The sequence below is a fragment of the Phaethon aethereus genome (genome assembly GCF_964289735.1).
Source record: "Phaethon aethereus genome assembly, chromosome: Z".
In the NCBI taxonomy this organism is placed as follows: Eukaryota; Metazoa; Chordata; class Aves; order Phaethontiformes; family Phaethontidae; genus Phaethon; species Phaethon aethereus.
In genome coordinates this window covers 4,826,377-4,850,414 of record NC_138577.1, presented here as the reverse complement: position 1 = coordinate 4,850,414, position 24,038 = coordinate 4,826,377, and the positions used below count along the sequence as shown (strand labels likewise).

Here is a 24,038-nt window from a genome sequence, read left to right as displayed (position 1 = left end):
AATGTACATAATCTCTAAATTAGAGCAGAGCTGTACTCAGTGAAATCGCTACAGGCTGACTAAGGCTCTGTTCATCTTTGAGGTTTACCTGCTTGAGTACTTCTGGTGGGTTTTTCGGTTTAGCTTATTCAGCCGCAAAACGTGAGTTTCCAACAGGGCTTTTCATCAGTTATTTCTTGAAAACTGAAAACAAAACAGACCTCTCTGCCACGTTCCCCATGTCATTCAGGAAGGCAGCTGTGCTGGTTGTAGCCATTCTGTCTCACCCGCTGAGCATTCGCGGTCCCTCACCACATCCTTGTGAAACTACTACAGGAAAGGGGCTGCGCCATCACCGCGCCGGGGCCCACACCCATCCTCGCCCTTTCACAGCTCCAGCAGAAGGACCTCATGGCTAGGTTTCTGATGCAATGCATGCAATTGATCCTGTGACCTTAATTTTTGAAGCAAGAGTAAAAGGAAGTGATGTGAAACAGATGTCTCTTCGAACTAACTGTTCCCTTGCTCATAGCAGACGCCCTAGGATATGTTCCACTGCCTCTGGGAAATTCTCACAGGTTAAGTAAGGAGCTGGATTGATTTTGTCTTCATCTGCCGGTCGGTATTTACCTGTAACAGAGTACCAAAAAGACACATGTACCAAGCTCCTTTGGGTGTCCTTTTTTTCCCTGAAAGTTACAGCCTCCTTGGATCATTAACAACCAGACATGGCAGGAGGAATGTTCATCTGAGGTTCTCTTGCAACAAATAGCCCACCAGCCTTCCCTAAACAAGCACTGAGTTTTACTGAAGATTCCTCCGGGGTGGCTCTGGCTTAAAAGTAGTGTTACTTATTCACTGGTTTCACGCTACTGTACTGGCACTACTCTTTCACTGACTATTCCAATATTTGTGTGGTAGACACAAATATTATTCAAATAATAATGTTATCATCTTCTCTGTTGGGTTTTATGAGGAAGAGTAGGATTACTTGCTTTCATTTTCAACATCATGAACCGTGTGGCGTGAGCAGCTGCCACCTCAGAAAGACCTTACCCAGTCCATGGTACCATCAATAACATTGATAATACTTGTCAGTCCCTTAAGGTTTTGTCTGAAGCAAAATTACTTTTGTAACTACTAGGGAATGCCATCAGAGTTCCCAAATGATTAGAGGTTACTTTGGTATGACCGATTTTGGCAATCTAAGATGTCACAGTTAACAGTTCTCTCTATTCTTTGATGAGTGCTCAGGATTTTAGAGTCATTAGAGCAAAAAATTCACACCTACAAGATCAGCTGCCCCCATCTATTACTTCATATCAGTCCGGAGTCTGTGCTCTAGCCCTGCGGTTGAAACGTTAAACGTAGTCTACGGCCTCTCCTGACTTAATTGCAATCTATTGCCTGACAGGCTGCCACGCTGCAGCTGAGGAAAGGCATCTCCTGAATTCACCCCAAAATGAACGGGGTGATGGACACAGGCACTCCCAGCAGCCCCGTGGTAGGAATGGCAGGCCTCGACAAAGCACCAGGGCTAGACCCAGGGCGCGCCTTCGCTTTGGGCACAGGGGCTGCCAGTATCCAGGGCAAGGACACTGAATGTGCCACTGACTCCTGAAATGTCTCTATCGAGTACTCACCAGTCTTCACCAAAATCCCACGCATGCCTGCATTCTGGGCGCCACCAACATCATCCCTGCAGTCCTGGGAGACAGCAGGAGAGCTGCTGGTTAGTGGTCACAGACACAAATTGTGAACAAGTTTTTCATGACATTTTCTGCTTTGCACATCACTACCTAGCCACTTAAAAGCAGCTATACCAAGTCAAATCCTATAGTGACCTATCAGAAAAGCTGTCAACAGAAATACTTCTACTATGTGCTTTTTGCCTGATCAAGTCATGAAATCCAATCGCACAGAAATAGGCGATTTTAGAAAGGACATGAAAGACACAGCAAGGCGCTTCGTATCAACAATTTCTTGCCCGTGCTCTGGGGTAGGACGGTTAGGCCTTCTCTAGAGCCCTCTGAAGTAAGAGAACTAACCCCAGAGACCACACATTAAATCCTGCAAGTTTTGACGGTTCGATTTTCACCCCTGGTTTAATCACAGCACTTTTAGAAAGATCAGTTGGTGGCATTTGGGAGGCCGTACACACAGTGGAGATGAGCACTACATTAACCAGCGGGTGATAAGGTATTTGGTCCCTACATACATCACCAATCATGACTGCCTCCTCTGGGGCACAGTCAGTCCCTCGCAGAGCTTCTAGGAAGAAGGTCTTCTCTGGCTTCCCCACCACCATCGCTTTGGTGTCCGTCGCATATTCCAGCCCAGCTACAAAAGGTCCAGGTCCCAGAGCCAAGCCATCTTTTTTCTTGAAATATCTGGCTTTATGTATAGCTATAAGAGGAGCACCATCCAAAATCAACCTAAAGAATGAATGAAGATGAAAGTACAAAAATTAGATTAAAGAAATGATATTTACAGCTGAAGGCCTGAACTGGCTTTCGTTTAAGCTGATGAGAAAACTCCCACTGACTTGCATGAAGCCCCAAATTATAATGCAAGCTAGCATTCACTTGGAGAGTTAAATAAAGTTCCTTCCTTTCTTTCTTTTCCCCAGAAACAGCTAATAAAACAAACCACCCAAATAAAGAATTTATTATCCTGAGGACTGTAACAGGCAGCTATTTTTAAATCCAGTCTAGATCTCTCATGCAATTAGGTCCAGTACTCTAAGCAGCCTCACTTTTCACTCAGGCAAACATCCTAACATTAAAACCCCCCTGATTTCCCCAAGCAAATATTTTAAAATACATTAACCACAGGTAGTGGCTGTAGGTAGCAGTTCGATGGCCACAGCCTTAATCTCCTTGTCTGGACTGAGAACACAGCCGTGCTTTCAGGCTGCTCTGCCAGGAAATCGGCGGCCCAGCAGCTCTCGGGTCTGCGGGTATCACCTGTAACAACCAAACAGCTATGTGTTCCCAGCAGAGATGCGTGTTCAGGTGAGTCTCAGGTACAGCAGAAATCATTTTACTGTTAACTTTATATTTTGACATTGGAGGAATTACAATAACAAGTTACACGAAAAGGCACAAAGAAACAAGGCGCATTCAGGTCCCATCAAATTCCTCAGCTAACAGCGCTATTACTGAGCCTTTTAGAAACAAAGCTGGATTTGGGCTCCTTGGTATCGCAAACCAAAAATTCCAAGTGGAAGATAGCTCAAAGCAACAAGTCACCAGCTTCCTAACACTTCCGAGTACAAAGGATCACAGAATAAGGGTCACAACGCACGCTTCAGCAGTGTTACAGGATGGTCTTGGCTGGGCACAGCAGCCGGGAGCCTCAGGAAGCAAGTACAGCCAAAGTACCAAGTCTGAGACTGGGAACTGCTCCCCACCAACAGCTGAGATCCTCTCGCCTTCCACGGGCCTGTTTCTGCCCCAACACACCAGCGTGCACCCTCCTTGGCGTTCCACAGCCAGCCTGCCAGCTGACCTACCTCTACAAAAACCTGCACACAACATGGCGCTGTCTGGAGTGGGGGGAAAAAATGTAAGGGAAGAATTAATTAAGAAACTGCTGTTGCTGTATTGATCTCAATCAGCGCCTCAGCCTCGCTACCCTGTCACCCCCTTCACTTCTTCACGTCTGCTTGAGGGCTCTTGCCTAACGCTTGCCTTGTAAAACCCACGTGGCAGGGAGTGTGCCTCGTCAGCACACACAGTGCCCCAACAGTGGACCCCTGACAGCAAACTAATAAACGGGAGTTTGCGAGAACTTGCTTTCACAGAATCTGGACCTAATCTTTGATTCTTCCATTTCCGTTACCTACCTGGTAGTTTTTCCTCACAGCAGACACAGCAGCTACCTGTCCTGCAGCAAAGGGAAGCCTGCATAGCTGCTGTGCCAGGGGAATCCTCCAGGTGCTACCAAGCACAGCAACGTTATTGCAGCCCTCCCCAGCATCAGTTTCAGCGCTCCAGACAGTGTCTATAAAAGCTGAGGTAACTGCCAAACGCTTCCCGTTCAACCTTACAGCACTTCTTCGGGTGCTGAAGCAACTCCAGTTTTTATCGCAGTGGGTAGGAATGTAACTAGCAAAGCTGGGGGATAGAGGGGAAACATTGGCCATTCATCCTGAGGGTAGAAAGAAGGCTTTCTTTTCCCCTTAACCCCACCTGATTTACCAAAAAAAAAGCACCTTTAAGAAAACAAACAAAATCCTGCTTTTTCCCTTCACTGCCCTTCTGGAGCTCAGCCGTCGCTCTGCTCAGAGGCTGGCTTAGGGGAGTTGTACGCTCCTTGGAGGACATCTGCTCCTTCCCACGTGCTTACAGAGCAGCCTGGGTACTCTGAGCAGTACATAAATTATAATATTTCATTTCACTTAATTATCACAGAACACCTCTATCAAATCAACGCATTCCAAGGCAAGCTCAACAAGAAGAGAGCTGGCATGTGTGTCTGTGAGCAGCCAGGTATGTTCACGATGGGAGGATGCCTCTAGGACACAGAAAAATGTAATTTGACAGCAGCACCACAGCAGGAAAGATCTCACCTGAGAGAATTCTTTTAAATGTGGCATCAAAATCCCATGTATACAAAAGGAAAAATTGAGTCTCCGTCATTTCAAATGGCGCCTAGAGAATGGCCTTACTTTGTGCATCTTGGTTTGGGACTCATATCAGGTTAGATTTACCTAACCTAATGTTGGATATCAACCAAGTAATTGGTTGATTATCAGGATATCAACCTGCCTACCAGGTAATTAGTCAGCCTGGGCTCTTCACAGTCAGTGGAGAGGAAAAAGCACTTCTAGGGCACAGTTCAACTGTCCTATTTTAAGCACTATAGGGGAAAAAAGGAACGATGCCTTACAATTGCCTCCTCTCTCCCTCAGGAGCCCAGGATCACCAGCTCAGATGATACAAGCATTGGCACTGTAGATGGATACCTGCATTTAATCAGATTCACCTTAAAGTCTTGCTATGAGCAATACAAATCCCAAGTGACTTAACTACCTGAGCAGTAAAGAACAAGGAATACAATCATGGCATAAGGCTGGAGAAGAAAAGAATGTGGCCAGTAGTTAGTATTTTCATTAGACCAAACAAAACTGACACCAGCAGAACACTTTACCCTCAATAGGGGAGAAAACCCCAGAACAAGTCAGTGAGATGTTAAAAGCTCAGACAGAGCCCATCCTAGGGCCTCTCTCTGCCCAGCCTGAAACACAGCACCAGGAAAACACCAGGCAAATCCAGGAGAGATTCACAGAGGATGAAATCTTCCTCCAGGCAGACAAGGCAGCCGAGCGGCTGGGAATGCGTCTGTCACAAGGCAAGGTGAGCTGAAGGACTCCGCCTTGCTCAATACGCAGCTGTACCACCCAGACAGCCCTGGATATAGGATGCCCAGGCAGCATGGACTCCATGCTACCCCGTTGAGTACATGTCTGTCTCTGGCAACAAGGATATGCTGTGCCCACTGCAGGGGACGAAATTTGGCCTTCAGCACCTTCCTTCCATTACTAGAGCAAGGGTCCAATTCTGTGTTTAATGCAAAAAAGACCAAATCCAGCCTGACACAACCTTGCCCACCTCCAGTTCTGCAGGCTTTCCTGCGTGTGCTGGCCTGGGGAAGCCCGGGGCCCGCAGGGACTCTGAATGTGATGACTGGTTTCTTGTTTTCAGTGTCCAGGTCTCCAGCCCAAGGCAGCTAATGACTGTCATTCAACTTTTAATATATTCATGACAGAACTATCAATAAAGTGATGTAAGCACTGGAACACAAGATGGGTTGTTCACGCAGTTGTGAAATTAAGAGTCCACTCATGAGCACACTGTAAAACTCTAAAATCAATGCCATGGGCAACATGCAGTAATGAGGCTGCCAGAGAGTCAGTTTGGGTCAATACGTGTTCTTATGACACAGAACTGGCATGCAGATAAGGACAGTGTTGGCTTCCTACTACAAGGAACCTCTGTGAGATACTGGTGAGCGGTAATTGATGCTCCCTTTTTGGATTTAGTGGTTATAAAGACAGATTAAGGTGCTTAAGATCAGGGTTTTTTACAAATTTCCAGGTGAAAAATTGTGTGGTAGCCATCATCCTGTGAGCAAAGAGTGGAAAGGACTCATCACGTGTATCGTAGCACAGCACAGAGTCAACCAGTGTTACCAGATGTCCTCTTTAGTTCTGAGATAGCACTGAAAGTTGGTTACCAGCTGCTCGCAGGCATTAGCATTCCCACAGCTGGGATGGGCTGTGCAGACGGGTACTCCTCCTCCGTTACAAAGCCAGGCTGATCAGCTTGGCCTAAACCACTGCTGAAGGACAGCAGGCTCAGAGAGCTCCCAGTGAAAGGAAATGGAGGCACAGCAGGCTCTGCTGCGGTGCAGGGTAAGGGGCACGCTCAGAAGACCCTTCTCTGCGCATTTCACAACACACAAAAGGCACATCACTGGGGCTAAACTCAGCAACAGGCTCACGTTCAAGTCTTTTCAAGTTAATGGGTTTTTTTTGAGTTAAAATCAAGAGTGCTGTGATGAGCAGATACGAGAATTAGAGAGAAGGATGCATGGCTGGACACCTCCGCATGCACTATTGCAGCCTGGCGCATGGACAGGCACAGATAAATTTTATCTGATTTACCCCTTAATCTAGAGACAAAACAAAGAGCTTTAGATGTAAGACAGACCAGATCTGCTCCATAGTTCATCTAGCCCAGCATATTGTGCTAGTCACTCCTGAACACAAGAGGCTTCCAAAGATATTGCTAGATATCCTGCATTAGGTAGATAAGGAATAATCTGCCCTCAACACTGGATATACTTCCCTAAAATATTTTGGCTCCAAAGGCTGAGGTTTGAACATAGAAGCCATCTCCCAAATATTTCCCAACATCCTTGTTTTTGTGTATTTCTGCTTGAAGCACTGCTAACTTTTTCGCCTCCATGACAACCGTGACTGTACTTCTGTAGTTTTATTTACAGACTGAAGGCTACGAAAACCAGGGCTGGGCTGCCTGAAGTTCATGGTTAAGGCCCCAGATCCACTGAGGTTAGTGGCTCTCAGACATAACCATGCTCCGTAACGGTGATACTGCTACCACCCTCTTCTCCCCATACAAGAAGGATTTCCTCACGCATGTAGAGGTACAGAGCCCAGCACAAGAAAGCCACCTTTCAAAAGCCACGAGGAGGTGCTGACTTACCGAAACGCTCTGTTCATCATCTCATAGTGAAAGTGCTCAGGAGCCAGTCCTACCACCACTGCATTGGGGTCATCAGTGGCTATCCCTAGAAAATCAAAACATGCCTCTGAGCGAACAAAATTTTATTCTTAAGTACACAGTCAACAATTGCAGTTAATCACTTTACAGCAAAAATGAGCATTTTCTGACACAGACACATCACATCATTGACTAGTTTTATGTCTTTTAGAAATGAGGAAAGCATCTGTAGAAAAGGTGTTGCTCTATCCAGACTCTGCCATCCTTCACAATGAACACAACTCTGCATCTGGATAGTCTTTAACAACCGTTGAACAGCAATTCTCCCACTGCCTCCACTGAAATGCAGCAGACCGCACAAATCACTTTATTAACTGAATGACTTTTTGTTGCCTGAGAATCTCTTTCTACATACACTTATCTGCTTTGTAAGACAGTATAGCAAGAAGACTAGTGAATTCCATCCATTTTTTCTATTCCCCCTAGTCACAGAACTAACTCCACTTAGGGTATAAAGCCTGACTGCTGTTCTACGTATCAGTTTGGTTATGATGGCAAAGATAGTATCGCAGTATGACCTAGAAGTTATTACACTAGATTAGTCTTGGCTCTTCTGGAAGGTCTTTTTTTAACATGGATTAGTCCCCTTGAGAACAGCTTGCACCTTCTTTGTCCCGCACTGCTCCGGAGGAGCACAACTGTTTTTACATGGCAGTGCCACCTCTGCACAGAACCAGCAATGGAGGCAGAGTAGCACCTACAGGAGAAACAGTAGTACCAGAGTTTTATTTAGGGCAGGTTAAGTATCAGCTGCATCCTGCACTTGCTGGGGGGTTTGTTCCACCTTTACACAGCACATCCTCTACACCTGTACTGGGACAACTAGAGCTTCTGGGTCTCCTGAGAGTGTCATGGCAGCCCGCTGGCTGATGTCTCCTGCCACGTGTCCTTCAGTTAGCTCAGACAGCAAAATGTACGTGGAGAGATGCCATGTGGATTTGTGACACCACCCAAAAGCATCTGGGTCCTTTAACCAAGAATGGATTACATTCATCTATCTGTGACCAACTTTAGAGAGAGATTATCCAAGAACAGTCCAATTGCTGCCATTAACATGAATGTAAAGCATTGTCCATCATACTTAAATGTTTCAAAAGCAGCACTGACAGAATGTGAGCCAAACTGCTTGCAGCAAAAAGAAACAAAACAATCCATCCCAGATCCAAGCAACACGGATAATGCCACCAATGCACTCTGCTGATACTTTGATCTCTGCCATCTTTTACAAAATTAACATCAGTTACTGTAAAACTCATGGAAAGATCCCAAATACATGGAGATTAAGCTGATTTAACTACCTTCAGTGAAATAGCTGCTGTATCTGCTGTTTCTGACCCAAGAAAGCCTTCCTGAGAACACAAATAGAGAATATTGCTGGGGGGCATATTTCTCTGGATACGATGTTAGATAAAAGAGATTATCAGGTCTCATTGCTCTCAAAGCCCACAGAGGCTTTTCTCCTGAACACCTACCTTTCTCAAGATTACTGACTAGACTATGGCACTAAAATTTAACAGAAGATGTCTAACTCCTAGCAAGATTAGAACCTACTTCAATTACCCAGCCATAAGGATTTCAGTTCACAAGGCAAGGGGCAGGGAGCAGTAGTAAGCCATCCACATTTTTGCTGCCTTGACTTTAAATGAAAGCCTGAATATACAATACACATTCTTCAACTCTGAGTATGTTAAAAATGTGGGTATCTTCACTACTCTTGAAACAATGATGTGGTTAAGTCAAAGACTAGCTGTCCTAGCTTCAGGCACCTGCCAGACATGCCCAAGTTAGAATATATCATCTTCTACTCCCCTTATTGTTGAGGGAGGGAAATGGGAACATCTGAAAGTAAAGCAAGTTTTAACCAGTTCTTTAGAGATGACAATCTAGAGAAGTTAGGGCGATGAACTTTCTGTCACCAGTTAAGGTGTCAAAATATATGGAGTGAGACGTAGATGTTCAATACAAGATAAGTAACAATAACTACCTGGAGATTTTACATTTAATAATAATCTATTAAGAGAGAAATAGCCTCCTGCGTGAGCCTACAGACTGGCTTTTCAGCTCTTCACAAGCAAAACCTCTGTGCAATAGCTGAGGGAACCTGATTTCCAACAAATTGACACATCCTTGCTATCAAACAAATCAGCACTGGTAGGTGCAACAAATCTCCAATGATCTAGTGATAAGTACTACTTTTTTTTTTTACACTGGAAATTAATAAAAAGTATCAAGTTTTACCTTAATTCCTGACTATCTGAAGGCTTTGGCTGCCATTTCCACTACTCCTCAAGAAGCTATGACTTCAGATTGTTTAATGTTACTTTAAAAGGAAGAAAGAACCTTTATGACTCTGGAGAGTTCCATATCTCACACTTCATCATGGCTAGTAGTATATATATCATTCTACAAAATGGAGAGCACTATGTTTCCTTAGTTGTTCAGTAACTTCCCTCATGCTGTTGTCTGACCACCTCACCTGTGAAATCAGGCAGGGCCTTATCGTCCACCAGGAGGAGAGGCCGCACCTGCTTTTGCTCCAAAAGATTTCTGGCTGCAGTCAGAGACGTGAAGATCTCATTTTCTGCAATGTCAAACCCCAGTTTCATCAGCCTCTCCAGCAGGTCTCTCTTGCACTCCTTCGTTGTGTTCGTCACAAATCGAATGGTAACTGGAGCGCTGCGCAGCCTGATGGATAAAGAACAAAGGCAAGCTGGTCACAGCATTCTTCTATTTACACACTCATACGTCTCTTTGGGACTGAAAAAGGACTGTTTGTCTCAAGGCTGCAGATGAAAAGACCGCATACATCCCAGAGTACTTGTGCCACACAAGAACCATGAGGTTGTTAACTTCTGTGGACTGGAGGGCAATGAGAAACAGATGGCAAGAATTACAGCTGCCAGAACAAGACTGAGTCCCCGCCCTGCTTTGCTTCTACCAAGAAAAGCCTGGAGGAAAATGGTGATTCCAAACTCCATCTTCATAGTAGTGGCAAAAACCATCTATGATCAACAAAAACTACTTTGCAAAGCCTTTTAATTCAAACTAGAAAACAAATAAACCAGCCCTGTATTCTGGATCAACAGCACCCTGAACCAAAATAAACAAACAAAAGAATCTTGTTGCTAAATTATATATTGAACTCCACAGGCCGAGTGGATTTGACAGCTGCTGTGGCTCAGAGACGCAGGATGCTCTAGGAGCCTGCGTTACCTGTGTGTCGACTTTATGTCAACTTTTGCAGCCATTTCTCCCTTTACTGAGGAACACCAGTATCACATAAAACCGCATTATTGCCCTACGCTGACAGTACATGCTACCAAACAATCAAATAATTTTAAGTGACAATTTCAATGGTGTTCCCTTTAATTATTCCCCCACCATCACTTTCTCTGTTTGTTGCTATAGAAACAAACACTGGCATCACGACTGCATGGAGAACGTCAGAATAAAGTTGGTCAACGCTGGAGACTTGCTTGCACCTGCCACTTCTTTCTCTTGTCCGGTCTGCCACCCAGAAAGATAGGCTGACCCTTCACAGGAATGAACTGGTAAAAAAGTCCCCTGGCTGCTAATATTTTTTTTTTTTTTCCTATGGACCTCAATACTAAGAAGTAACCCTAAAAGTGGAATCTATCCGTTTATTCCCTAAGCAAGCTGCATGCCAATCATTTCAGCTTCTCTTTAGGAAGGACAATGACACGGGTTAGCAGAAAAGAGCATGAGAAAATGTTTTTTTCAAACACCTAAGCAAAAAGACATGAAATGACACCTGCTCTCTGTACCTGTGACAGCAGCTTGAAGCTGACAAAGAGCACCAGACTCTGCACCTTATTGCTTCTCTAACCCTCTCCCTTGCCAAAGCCAGTACAGGGCCTGCATGAGCACAGCTCAGTAGGAATCAAGCAGAAGACAAAGGAGAATCGGTGGCTTTATAAACCCCTTTGTCTTCTGATTCTGCAGAGCCATCTTCTGTCCAGTCTGCTGCCTGGAGGTAAGCAGCAGACAGGACAGATACTGAGCTCTTCTTGACAGTATCACCACTTCTACATATATATATATATATATATATGGATTTTTGAGAATGCTGACTCTCTCACCTGGCACAAGCTCCCCCTGCAGCACGAAACACCAGGCAGGCAAAGTCCAGTGAATGAAGGGTACTTATTCTGTACCCAAACACTTTAGCAGTTTTTACTTCCTCGCAATTTTACATCTTTAGGAGACAATTATTTCCACAGAATTATTTATCAAAAGAAATGCAGAGTTTCCTAATCCTTCGGTGAACCTTCCCTCTGAGCAACAGTCTAGCTTTATAAAATCTAAGCAGCCAATACCACTCCAGTAAAAACTTCTCATCCTTAATTCAACCCTTATTCCTCTCTCCTGAGTCTTACTCTCACAGCATCTTAAGGTGTCCTCCCTCACTCACCATGATAGTACGCATCACTTTTGTGTTTTTCTTCAAAGTGACTTCTCCAGGAAAACAGTATCATAACACAGTACAAAGATACCTGGCATTGCATATCCTATTTTGCCAGTGACTCAGACAGATTAAGTCATTTTACTATGCCTCAGTTTCTTCAGGCACCCCTTCATCAGAGGAGAAAGAGGAACTTAACTGTCCTGTTTATTAATGTGTTGAAATTACTACAAAAGATGGGCTCTATTATCAAATGTTCCTCAAACTAAAAAAAAAACCTGAGGTTGTTTACCTAGCAGAGAATCTTTAAAAATAATAAAGCAAAGCCTTGTCTGAAAGGTCAAATGAAATGAGAACTCTGCAAAAGATGCCTTGCTCCCTAGGCCAAGTTATCCTCTTTTATTCCACTTTAGCTCACCACAGGCCTAAGGGCTCAGACATGCAATCACGTTCCTGTAGTTAAACAAAGCATCGAGGAACAGCTGAGCTGAAGTGACTTTGGTGTGCATGGGGTAGTTCAGGTTAAGTTAACTACTTTCCACTTTGGTTAAGGCTGCAGTCCCATATGAATTAGCTGAAACATTGTGAATGTTTTTCTGTCTAGAAAAGACTTAGGTAAGACCTAGAGAGCAACTCAGGAAAGCTGCAGGTGACTTTTCAATATCTAGGCCCTTTGCTGATTTCTCGTGGTATTAATACAGGTGTAATAAAAGCAGAATTTGGCTGCGTACTTGCTTATCCACGACAGCATAAAAAGGCAGAAGCTTTGGGCCCGTTTACTTAAAGCAGCATCTTTGTGCAAACAGCACTGACAAAACCTATCAGAGGAAATCAAAAAAGGTAGCTTGCCTTTTAAGAGCTTCCTGCGCGCCTGGCACAGCCGAGTCTTCAACGTGAAGTGTGCCGCTGAGATCCACCAAGACAGCTTTCAGCGCACGCCGAGCTGCCATCCTTCCTTCCTCTGGGAAAAGGCAAATAAATGAAACAACAAAAAAACTGGTTAGCAGACAATGGATAATAAAAATAAGGAACTCAGTTAAGCGCCTCATTTATGCCAAGCCCGGTATTACTCAGAACATTACTCGCAGTATTAAATGGATCCCTTTAGACAGAGAAATAAAAGGCAGTGTTTAAAAAAAATACATAATTGATGGAGTGGTATTTTCCCAAAGACTCTATATATGGAAATCAGGTGCTATTTGTTTTTTAAATGCCTTTATTTGTGCACATCAAAAAATTCTCTAAACAAGTAAAACTGTTGGGAAGAGGATCATTAGCTCTGGTATTGCTGGTTCAAGCCCTCAGCAAGCACATTTCAGCAAGTCCCATTGACACCAATGGCGCTGTTCAAGTGAAAATAAATACAATACTACTAAGCGATGATACAGCGCTCTGACTATAAAGCTCAAAATGCTCTGCAAAAGTGGATATTGTTAATTTTACTTTTTTAAGCAAGATCTACAGTGATCCAGTCCACAATTCAGGTGCCCTAACTCCTAGGTTATTCAGTCGTTGACTGCCTGCACGCCAGCATGGATTTAGCCTGGAAGCTCTCAAGACTCAAGGATATTCAGCACCCCAAAGGATTACTCCCTCCTCTTGCAAAGGGGACAGTCAAGCAGTTTTTCGACAGCAAGCTTCTGTGCCACACAAATAGGTACAGGAGACTCAGCCCAAAACAGAAAACAGCATTCAAAGGGTAAAGGCACCATGGAAGAAAACAGTGAGATCATGTGCAAGTCATCTGGTTAAAAAGCTGTTTTCAGAAACCAGTACTCCTCCTTATGTGTGCTGCAAGTGCTGTATTTTGCTCCACAAGCAAGTTTGCTGAGCTATTTCTTTGCAAACATCCAATATGAAAGCTTTCCTCTGTTTGTTAGACAATAACAACTATCTGATCTGTCATTCTTAGCAACTCATTGCGATTTTATGTTTTGGTTAAAGACAGAACATGTAACTTTTCAAAAACACAGAGTAGCCAACACCATGATTAGAACCTGCCTTAATAAATTTAATTTTCTATCAGGAGAGTTTAATCTTTGCAGACAGTTTTATCAATGATCAAGATCATGTGAGCGTGACATCTCAGGTACAAGACACACATGCAGAAAACTTTGAGATTCCACTCTCATTATTCCTGCTCGTTCCCTCCAACAAGAAAAAAAAAATAAATATTTTATAGTACGTCTGTGGCTACACAGGCCAAGGTTAAAAAGTCTATGATAAAGAGCTGATAACAGAACTCCTAAGGGAGCTTCCTCAGTTGCAAGAAAAGAGGGCACCAGGTTTCTAAGACATCTTCTCTGAGTAAAATACTTAATGCAGACAAAGTGCCTGAGCAGAATGGAATTTGCATGACTCCACATTACCTCCATGACAAAAAAAACCCCTCTCTTCCTTCAGGCACTTCAGCTCTGGCACAGGGAACTTTGAGTGCTGGGAGAGATTAAAAAGAGGATTGAAAAAGGTGCTATTATATAAGCTCTCTAGCCAAAGACACCTGACTGCAGAGCAACTGCGCCATTCCTGCATTGATAGCACAGCTAAGGACGCTGATAGAATATCCTAGGTTATCAGAAATTGGATTTTTTTTAATTCATCTTTTACTCTAGATCTCCCTTGGTTCTTCTGTTCACAGTGTATTTATTCAGGTGGTATGGAAGGTATTTGCAGAGCCAGTTTTCAGCACAGCTCATTTTAAGTATAAAGCTCATGGCCTAGCAAGAAAGCCCTAAAAAACTTCAGTACCTCAGTTTTCATAATCGCAGCCCAACACATTAGAGGAACCTCACCTTCATGCTGGCATTACAGCTACAGCAACAGGACGAAGCCATATGATAACTCAGGCTAGTCAGGACACGAGGGACCATCCAGTTGAACTCCCAGCAGGTCTGTGGCTGTCTACGGGGCCTACATGCCACACAGGACACAGCAAGGTGCTCACAACCTACGTGAAGAGGCCTCGTCCCCTTGCAGGAAGAAGGCTTGCAATGGCACAGATGCCGCTGGGGTCACGGAGGGGCTGCTCTCCATTTCAGATGTGCTCTGCACAGGACTGGTCTCCCCTGGCTCCTCTTCCTCCTCCCCCAGACCCCACCACCACGGGGCCACCCCACAGGGCCTGTGCCATGCCACCAGCGAAGGCCAGGCCTTTCCCACGGACAACGGCTGAAGCCACTGGCGAGCCCCAGGACGAGGCAGCAGAGCAGCCCAGGCCTGGGTCAGGCTGCGCTGAGAGGAGTGGGGCTGCAAGCTCCAGGGCCACCCACTCAGCCCCACACGGCCTCCCCTGTGGGCTTGCCATTCCCCCTGAGAAGCCGGGGGCAACGAGCGTCTCCGTGTTCGCTGGGGAGCCCCGGGGTCGGCCCCCTGCCCCACAATGCCTTCGAAGACGGATGCCTTCCCCCGCCCTCGCCGTACTGGAAAGGGCATGAGAATACAGCTACGCTCCCCACCCCCAGCCAAGGAGATAGTACCGTCTCTTCCCGCCAGTTTACTGTGCGCAGGTGGGCTAGTCCACTCTCTGGAGGGGGAGTCTCCGAGCTCGGCGAACTCCCCTTCCCTGTAAAGTGGATGGTTCCGCCCGCCCGTTCGCGCCCAAAGAAGGCGAGCAGGTCAACTCGGGTGAGAGGGAAGAGCAGCGCGGCGACGGCGCCGCCTCCCCGAAACTAACCTGGCTCCAGCCGACCCGCCGCCGTCCCTGCGGACTGCTCGCCGTGCCGCTCCGCGGGGCCCTGGAGGAGCCGGGGCTGCCCGGCCGAGCGCCGGTGCCCGCCCTGCCGCCGGTGCGGCAGCCAGAGCCTCAGCCAGAAGCGGAACCGCGGCGGCGCTCAGCCCTCAAGGGCCGGTGTCCCCGGCTGGTCCCCAGCTGGACTCGGGCAGTCGCCGACAGGCAGCGCGGCGGGCAGCCCGCGGGGGCCACGACGGCGTTGAGGGCCAGAGGGCGCGCGGCGCCTCAGCGGGGAGGGCGGGAAGCGCCGCCAGGCCTGCGCTGCGTGCTGAGGGTATGGCTGCTGTGCGCGTCCCCGGCTTCAGCCCAGCGAGGTATTCGTGGACGTTTTGAAGATCAGCTTCCTACAGCTGCGCTGTTGGAAACGTGTCATTGTAAGGACTGTGCTTCGCCTGGGACAGTAGCAAGTCCGAGGCTGTGCAGACCACTCTCTAGCTGTGATGGCAGCGGAGCATGTCATGGTCATCTGCAGGGGAGGCAACATGTAGAAAACATGGGTAGATGCAATTGCATTTTAAGCTATTGCAGTTAGGATTTTGTAAGAAATGAGGGCTCACATCAATAAATTAGTATGAGATACATTCACTGATTTATATTGTGATAGTACATTAAAAAAATCCAAGGTATAAAAGATCAGATAGTACAATTCTGAATTCACAACATTGCAACCTAAGGTAAGATATCAAGGAGTCTGAGATTCCTTTACTCGTATACAAACCGATTACCACCTTTTCCCTTCACCTGTTCTTATGCCCTTTAAAACAAAACCTTTAGCAGTACAGGTATACAGAATTGATCCCTGATTCCTGTCTATTTGCACTAAAAACTCTGTGAAGAGCTTCATTTTCACCACACAGCCAGCTGCGACTGCTACCACCACCACACTGCAACCTATTCTACACTGCATAGTCTCAGTCCTCATCCTGATCTGTAAAATGTTCTGGTTATCATCACTTCTGCGGCCGGTATGAGTGACAATGCTCACGGTTTGAGGTGACAACTGGATCCACAGGCTGCTTTGCACGCTGTTGCCAGGTTGGAAACATTTTTACACGTTCCCTGTTGCTGAGGAACCCGAGGCCCTGCCAGGTTTGACGTACTTCACCTTATTTAGTCACATCAGAACTGCTCAAAGCCACCCAAGGCGGTGGCAACAGCAGCGTAGTTACTCCCTTGCTGTTTTCGCTCTACATTCCTTTCTTCTCTGCCTGTTTGCCGGCTACCCTTTTGCCCTCATCCCTGCTCATTACCTGGGAGACCTCATCTTCAGCTGCTGCCCCAGTTTAAATCCCTATTTTGCAGCTGCCAGGTAGACACGTCCCAGTTTTGCCTCAAATGCAGAATTCCTGCTGCACAGACCCACTGTTCCTTTTTTACTGCATGTGCCCAGTTCATTTTGAAATGATCCACCCATGTGCTGTAAGCCACACAGTGAAACTTCAGCCTTTCCGAAAGGACAGGAAGATCAGGGAAATCATTTTTCACCTGTTTTTAAAGCTGCTCCTTGGAATCTTTAGTACTGGCTTTTATTTTAGTAAGAACTAGTGTTTTAACAGTCAATACATATGAAAAGGAGATGATACACAAGCTGTGCTTCAAATCATTCAGTACTCCAATGCATTAGCAACAGAAATATCTACCATGGCTTTTTTACAAAAATTTTACAAAAATACAGGTCTGCACACGTTCCATGTTTTATCTGCGATCTGTTCCACATACGTACTGTCCGGTTTTCATGAAAGACAGCTATATGAAAATAACTGATGCAGACCGTACCCTCGTCACCTCCAAATTACACAAAGATTATTATAAAGAAATACTTTATAATAGTTCTACCTACTTTAGAATTTAAAGCCTAGCATGATCCTATCCTGCCTCTGGCCAGTGTTACCATGGCTCATGAGGTTCGCTATGTAAACCAAAAGACAGCTTCATAGCAGAGAAACAATACAAGTGCCACGGGGATGAGAAAAGAAAGTATTTCATCTAAGAACAACTCTGGTATCTGGAACAGGAGAAGCTGAGTTCTGGGGTACTCCCACTGCACACAAACATATAGCAAGTTAGGAAAGAGCGTGCTTAACTTCGAAATTCAAAATTTATTTACAAGTTGTCACTAAAAAAAAGGAAACAACACAAAACTTCCCTCCTGGATACACTCTGCTCTGCAAAACACCGCAAGTGAAGATCATTAAATTCATTTACACATTTTACAGATTTATCTTTGTATACAACGGCGTATGCTTTAGTCGTCAAGACGTTGGAAAAAGAGATAATAAACAAAGCTCTTTTATAATAATGAAACTGCCAGGTTTCCTTTGGCCTTCCACACTTTAAAAATAAGCTAAAACACTTTAGCAGAGGAACAGACATAAGACTTCTAACTTTTCTAAAAAGGTATGCGAGAATTATCCTTCTTCAACTCAGGCTTGCGATATAACATTGGACCTACCCCAGCAGCCTTAATTGAGACAAGAACTGTACGGAAGCAATTAGCAATATTCTCTGCGACAGAACTGCAAGATCATACCCATAGTTTCAATTTCAGTGAGCTGTTAATTCAACAAAGGAAGATGGAGAGCAAGGGGAAGCAGCAGCAGGAAGAGAAGAGGCTGCAAATTCACTGGTTTTTAACATAGAATTGCCTTGGAAAGGGCACAGTATTCCCCTCCCACATTACCCAAGAAGCTCAGAAACAAACGTGCACTTCCAGCACATTAATCACCATGCAGGAGTTTAACGCGCATTTTTAAAAGTATAATAATCTTTGACAGAACAGTAACAAATGCTAATCACTGATATCACCTGCTAGTCTAAATTAACATAGAGTTGCCCAGCTTTAGGTACATTTTTTTTAGATTTTGCATAGCAAGTGCACCTATTTTCAACCTACTTCACCATCAGCACAAAACATTCTTGATTTGAAAAGCCTTATGAAAACACCAAGAGAAAAATCCTGTTCTCAATCAAACCAGGAAAATTCGACTTCCAGTGTGAACCGAACCAGGACTTTACCCAGTTAGTTTTGCCTCCCTCAGTATCACAACTGTACTTCAATAATTTGTAACATGTTTGTAGAGCCTAATTAGTATTCTTTTAAATAGTACTGTGGTAGTAACTGAAACAAAAAACACTGTTGTTTTTCTTAATTTATTTTTAAATTGGGAAGCGTACTGAAGGAAATTCATCCCTGAGTAACGAGACGTTTAAAAACCGCATCCTACTGACAATCATTGCAATACATTACGACGCATAAACAGTCAACGCTATTAACAGGCAGCAACAGAACTTGTCACAGTCCAATATATTTGCAGCGTTGTTGTATTGATCCCATTATCTCGTTTAATGCAACTGCAAGTGAACATTAGGAAATAGGATAAATAGAAGTAGTGTCTTTATTATTTTAAGTTGAATTTGTCAAATTGACAGCTAAACTGGATCCCCGAAAACTCAAGAGCAGTGATGGTTGAGCAACTTGCTTCTTTGGATGTCCAAAAGATTTCGCAACAAGGTACCTTCAACCAAACAACAGGAGGAGAACGATTGTAACGGAGTTCACTGCTATTAACGGCACTATAGGGGAAAAAAAAAGGAAAAAAGAAGAGCAATTGTGAAAATTTTCTTCTGCACATCGCAAAGAGACAGAACTTCTTGTTATCTTGCGAGACTAACTTTTAAGGAGCAAAATCAATCAAAATTTTAAAAATACACTCAATTTTCTTATGCAAAAATCAGGATTAGTGGAAGGAGGCAGGATCAAAGCCGAGAATACTAAAAATTAGGAAGCAACAGCATAAATATTTTTATATGGCCCATCATGTTCTAACTTTGGCCCAAATGACCCTTTCTCCAAATGAAACAAAACCATCTCCAAGTCAGTTTCTACCCTTGGCTTTACTGTCATTTAGGAAAAATGTATCAGCTTTTACTCTGTGGTGAGCAAGACAGACAAGATTTGTTAATTCCTATTTATCATCACCTGTAAAAGGAATCTTTGGTGTGCTTTATAGCAAAGAAAACTATCAGTAGGTTACAAATTAAGAGCCTGGGTTTTTTTTCTCCCCAGCCTTTGAGGCGTGTAAGCCTGTCTTACCGTTAAGAATCGCAGGAATTACATTTTCCTCACCAGGTGCTTTACACAAAATTGAATTTAGCCAAGGTGAAGCTAACTGCACCCTCTGATTGATCACCAAGCTTCCCCCCCAGCTCCCAAGCTCTGAGGGAGTTGGGAGCTGGGGAAGGAGCAGATTTGAAATGACAAGCGGAAATAGTAGCTGTTTGGTAAAAGAAGAGAGTCAAAATACCAATGTTACTTCATTAAAGCACAGAAACAAAACTCCACAGACAATAATGTTTAAACGAAAGATTGTCACCTTACCTCTCATAACTGTTCGTACAGATCGAATAAGGTTCGTTAGCTGTGCTTTAATTCCTGGTTCCTCTCCAAATCCTCCAATTCCTTGATCGCTTCCCCAGCCAACTGTGTCACAGAAAAATAGCCAGACACGTTAGAAAAAAAAAAAATAATCAAAACAACACCCAAACTGTGCAACAAATGCTATCAGTAATATTAATGAGTGATCTGTCTTGAATGTGGTTATCACTAACGTTAGAAAAACAAACTACAAACCGATTCACTTTATTTCAAGATCAGGCTTTAAAACGATGTACTGAAAACTGTTAAACCTTTTAATGAACACAACAGTAATGACAGATCCCTGTTTCTGTGAAGGAAACCCTTACCCTTTTTTTTTTTTTTTTTTTAAGGCACTACTATTCCCTGCATGCCAGAGAAATGTTTCCAGGGATGGGGCACCTACCACCTCTCTGGGCAACCTGTGCCAGTGTCTCACCACTCTCATCGTGAAAGATTTCTTCCTCAGATCTAGTCTGAGTCTGCCCTCTTTTAGTTTTTAAACTAAAAAGTTTGAAAAACAGCAAATAACTGTTGTGTACAAAGTGATGTTTCAGCACTGAGAGATGATATGCATGACATAAAATGGTTGGCGCAGATTCCAGGTCGGGCTGATGATTTTTGTAACTGCTCTTATTAAAAAAAAAAAAAAAAAAAAAAAAAAAAAGGGACCTGGGAGCTTTTCAGCGGGTGACAAAAGTACTGAAGGTTCACTTGAAGGGAGAATCCCTTCCCCACCTGCTGCGGGGAGGGGCAGAGCATGTGGTCCCAGGGATGGGACCAGGGAATTTTGAGTCCCACCAGTCATGGCCCTGACCCATTTGGGGACGAGCGCAGAAGGGAGCGGCTGTCAGTATTCAGAGCTGCACTGTGCAACTCGCCACTTTCTTTTGTCCAGAGACAACTTTTGAGTGATTTTGGTTGGGGGTTTTTTCACTTCCTTGTATCCCTCGCTCTTCTGGCACCGAGTTCTTTCCCTCATCAGCCGGCTGAGCTTGGCATTACTCCCAGTCACCTGGGGCTGACAGGTCGCTGGAGCCATCCTTCATCCTTGCGTCTCCCTTCTCCATTAGCTGCTGCTCATCAGGAAAGCAAACGTCCCCCCCAAAAAAACCCAAACCCAAACTGAACAGGTCCCTCGCAGTGAATCCTACCGGGGAACAGGAGAAAGGGATTAACTATCTGCACTCCTGCCAAAAACCCACGCTCAGCCTAACTCAGTGAAGTCTGGGCTCTCCGGATCAGGAAACAGGGAAACCTCGGGTCATCATTGGTAATTTTTTCTGGGGTAAAACAACACAAGAACTTTTCGTGGGTGGCTTTTCTGCGTTTCATGGAGTTTTGTCATCTTTTAAAGCACAAGGATGCCCAACCTTGGGGATTTTTCTTTGGTACCGCAGAAACTCGAGTGTCAACGTGTAAAGACTGAGATGCGCTATCTCATCAAAAAAACGGCATGACGAGATGAAAGAAATCGCCTCTCGCTACCACAACATCCTGACGCACGGTGCAAACAGAGACGAAATAGTAGAAAGGCACAGGGGAAAAAAAGAAGATTATTACGGGGAGGGAGGGGCGGGGAGAAAATTACAGTGGGGAAAAAAAGAAAATTACAGGGGAAAAGAGAGAGACAACGCGATGACAGGAGCGACGACAACCAGGCCGGCCGAGAAGACGCAAAGCCCCAGCGCAACTCCTCTGCACGCCGACATTCCGCACGGCAAGGGAGGGGTGCAGGCGGGGCGGCAGCGCACCGGGTCCCACGGAGCCCGTCGGGCCGGGCCGTGTCTCCGCCACACCGGGCGGCCTCCCCGCGCCCGCGGGGCCCGCTACGAGCACCCTCGGGCTCGCCGAGGGCCGGGTGCCGCCAGCCGGGCTCCGGGCGGCTCCTCCCTTCACGGGCCGGGCCGTGCGTGTGTGTGGGGAACGGACGGGGACGCGTCGCCGTGGCCGGGCCCGGCCCGGACTCCCCCGCCCCCCGCGGTCGGTCGGTGGCGGCTCACCGTGCCGGAGGAAGCGCTCCTCGTGCAGCACGGCGACGGCGTTGACGATGAGGAGGGCGGCCTGCAGCAGCGCGTACAGCGTGAACGCCATGGCCCGCCGCGCGCCGCCGGGGCGGGACCCGGCGCCAGAGCGGGACGTGGCGGGGAGGGGGCGTGGCTTGAGAAAAGGGAGGGCGTGGGTCGATGACGGACGTAAGGAGGGCGTGGCTTGCGGCAAGGGGCGTGGCGGCTCTGGGTTTCCCCCGCCCCACGGTTGCCGCTTCCCGGAGGTGGGCCTCGGCGGGCTCGCGCGCCGTGCCCGTGGGGAAGCTCCGCGGCGCGCGGAGCCGGTGGCCCTTGGCGTCAGCCCGCGTTCTGCGGGGGAGGGGCGTGCCGCCTCGCCTCTGCGCCTGTGGCCGTAACGGTGCCTCTTCCAAACGGGGGGAGCCGGCCGGGAAACATCGTCCCGGCGCGGACATCACCCGTTGGTCACCCGAGCAGAACTAGTCCAAAACATAAACCACCTTATGGGCAAAAATACTTTTTCTGCATTTAATTTTGTGGGCAACGTCTGGGGGGTTTCTGCTGTATTTCTTCAATACGTGCCGGCTTACGTTTTTGTTCTAGCAGGAAATCAGCTCTGGCCCCAGCTGTGGTGTCACCAAAACGTACTGACTGCAGAATTCAGGATTCTTAGCAGAACCCAAAAAAAAGCAATTATATTTTATATCAGACTGATCCGGGCCTGTGGGTACTTCTGCAGCCAAATAACAAAAATAATAAATAACTGGAGCTCAGGGACACTGCATAGTTATTGATGCATAAATATACATTTTTTTCCCCTTGCATCTTCCAGTCCGATTGGCTGAAGGGGGCGATTTTGCATAATTGCTCCAATTTTATTTCTCAGCAATCATACAATATGCAAAGCCCTTAACTCCGGATGGTTGATAGCTTTTATTACTCAATCAGGGTACAACGATTTGCATCATCACTGCGCTTTGATGGTTATTAGACTCACTCACCGTGATAGCAATGATAACTTTGCGCTTAACTTTGGTGGACTGGAGAGACCCCACGCCGATTCTTTGCCCTGTCACAGACTTCTGACACGATCTGGGTACATTGTTCACAGTTTATCAGTATTACATCTCCATCCTTCAGCTCTGGGTTAAGATCCGCTCACCAGCAAGCGCGAGACGATCCGATACTTCAGCGGTGAATCGAGCATCGGGACCGTACCATCGATAGACACTCGGACACCGTGAGAACTGGCCAGGAAGCAACCCACGCCTCAGCTTCTTCTGGTCTTCACCTTTCCTTTCCCAAGCACTTGCTTTAGTATAGTCGATGACGTAGTATTAGGCATCTAAATCATCATTACTATTAAATTACATTCCTTATGAAGAGCTAGAAGCAAGAGAAAGCACCCCATCATCAGAGCCATGGCATATTTTGTTATTGACTTACCCCCAAAATTACTAATATTAAATAAGGGAGGTAGAGAACAAAAGTCAAACATATTCATCCCAGTTTTGTAAGCTGGTCAAAAGTACTTGCTATGTAAGTCTCGAAAAGGAGTATAGTCTCAATTCAGGGAAGTGAGTAAAACATCTATTGCACTTCCAGTGAAATCAGTATTATTTAAGCATATGCTGAAGTGTTTCGTTATGTGAAAGCTCAAAATTTACAATATTTCAATATTTCCAGGTGTTGGCTCTGATTCCGGCGCGTATGCTTGGCTTCATGGATGTCAGCAGTCAGTGGCACTACTCGAGTGAGCTGGCACATGTGAACACACACTTGCAAGCTCAGGAATTCCAACATTAACTTCCTTATTTCTCATCTAGATTTTTAAATTGGGTATAACTACAAACCTCCTAAAAACTACCAGTTTAACATTTTTAAATGGAGCCATTTCTAGTTACCAAGAGGCCCCCGAAGTTTGCAGAAAGCTTTTTTTAATCATTCAATCCACCTTTCTCCATGTGTCTATAAATAAAAAAGGCTGATCTTGAGTTTTACTAAACTCCACACGCACAGAGAAAGTCAATATCGGGCTGAAAAGACTTCATCCCAAAGGTCATTACTATTTTTTAAGAAGTTGTGAGTGCTGGCATATAATGGTCTCACAAATGGAACTGCCTTTTGTTCTCAGACATAACTTAGGGCATTATGGCAGTAATTCTATAATTAAATA

General features: G+C 45.5%; 2 protein-coding genes across 2 annotated transcripts; both read right to left on the bottom strand.

Moving 5' to 3' along the window:
- Positions 1 to 505: 505 nt before the first annotated feature.
- On the bottom strand, positions 506 to 12,662 carry LOC309415607 (haloacid dehalogenase-like hydrolase domain-containing protein 2; the record flags this gene model as incomplete). Its single annotated transcript, XM_082013188.1, has 6 exons — positions 506 to 609; positions 1,623 to 1,686; positions 2,198 to 2,414; positions 7,212 to 7,296; positions 9,766 to 9,974; positions 12,562 to 12,662. The coding sequence occupies 6 exons, from the start codon at positions 12,660 to 12,662 to the stop codon at positions 506 to 508; spliced, it is 780 nt and encodes a 259-aa protein (XP_081869314.1).
- Positions 12,663 to 18,959: 6,297 nt separating this feature from the next.
- LOC309415314 (immediate early response 3-interacting protein 1) lies at positions 18,960 to 21,950 on the bottom strand (the record flags this gene model as incomplete). Its single annotated transcript, XM_082012800.1, has 3 exons — positions 18,960 to 19,015; positions 19,821 to 19,922; positions 21,860 to 21,950. 3 exons carry the CDS (start codon positions 21,948 to 21,950, stop codon positions 18,960 to 18,962), a joined length of 249 nt encoding a protein of 82 aa, XP_081868926.1.
- Positions 21,951 to 24,038: the final 2,088 nt, after the last annotated feature.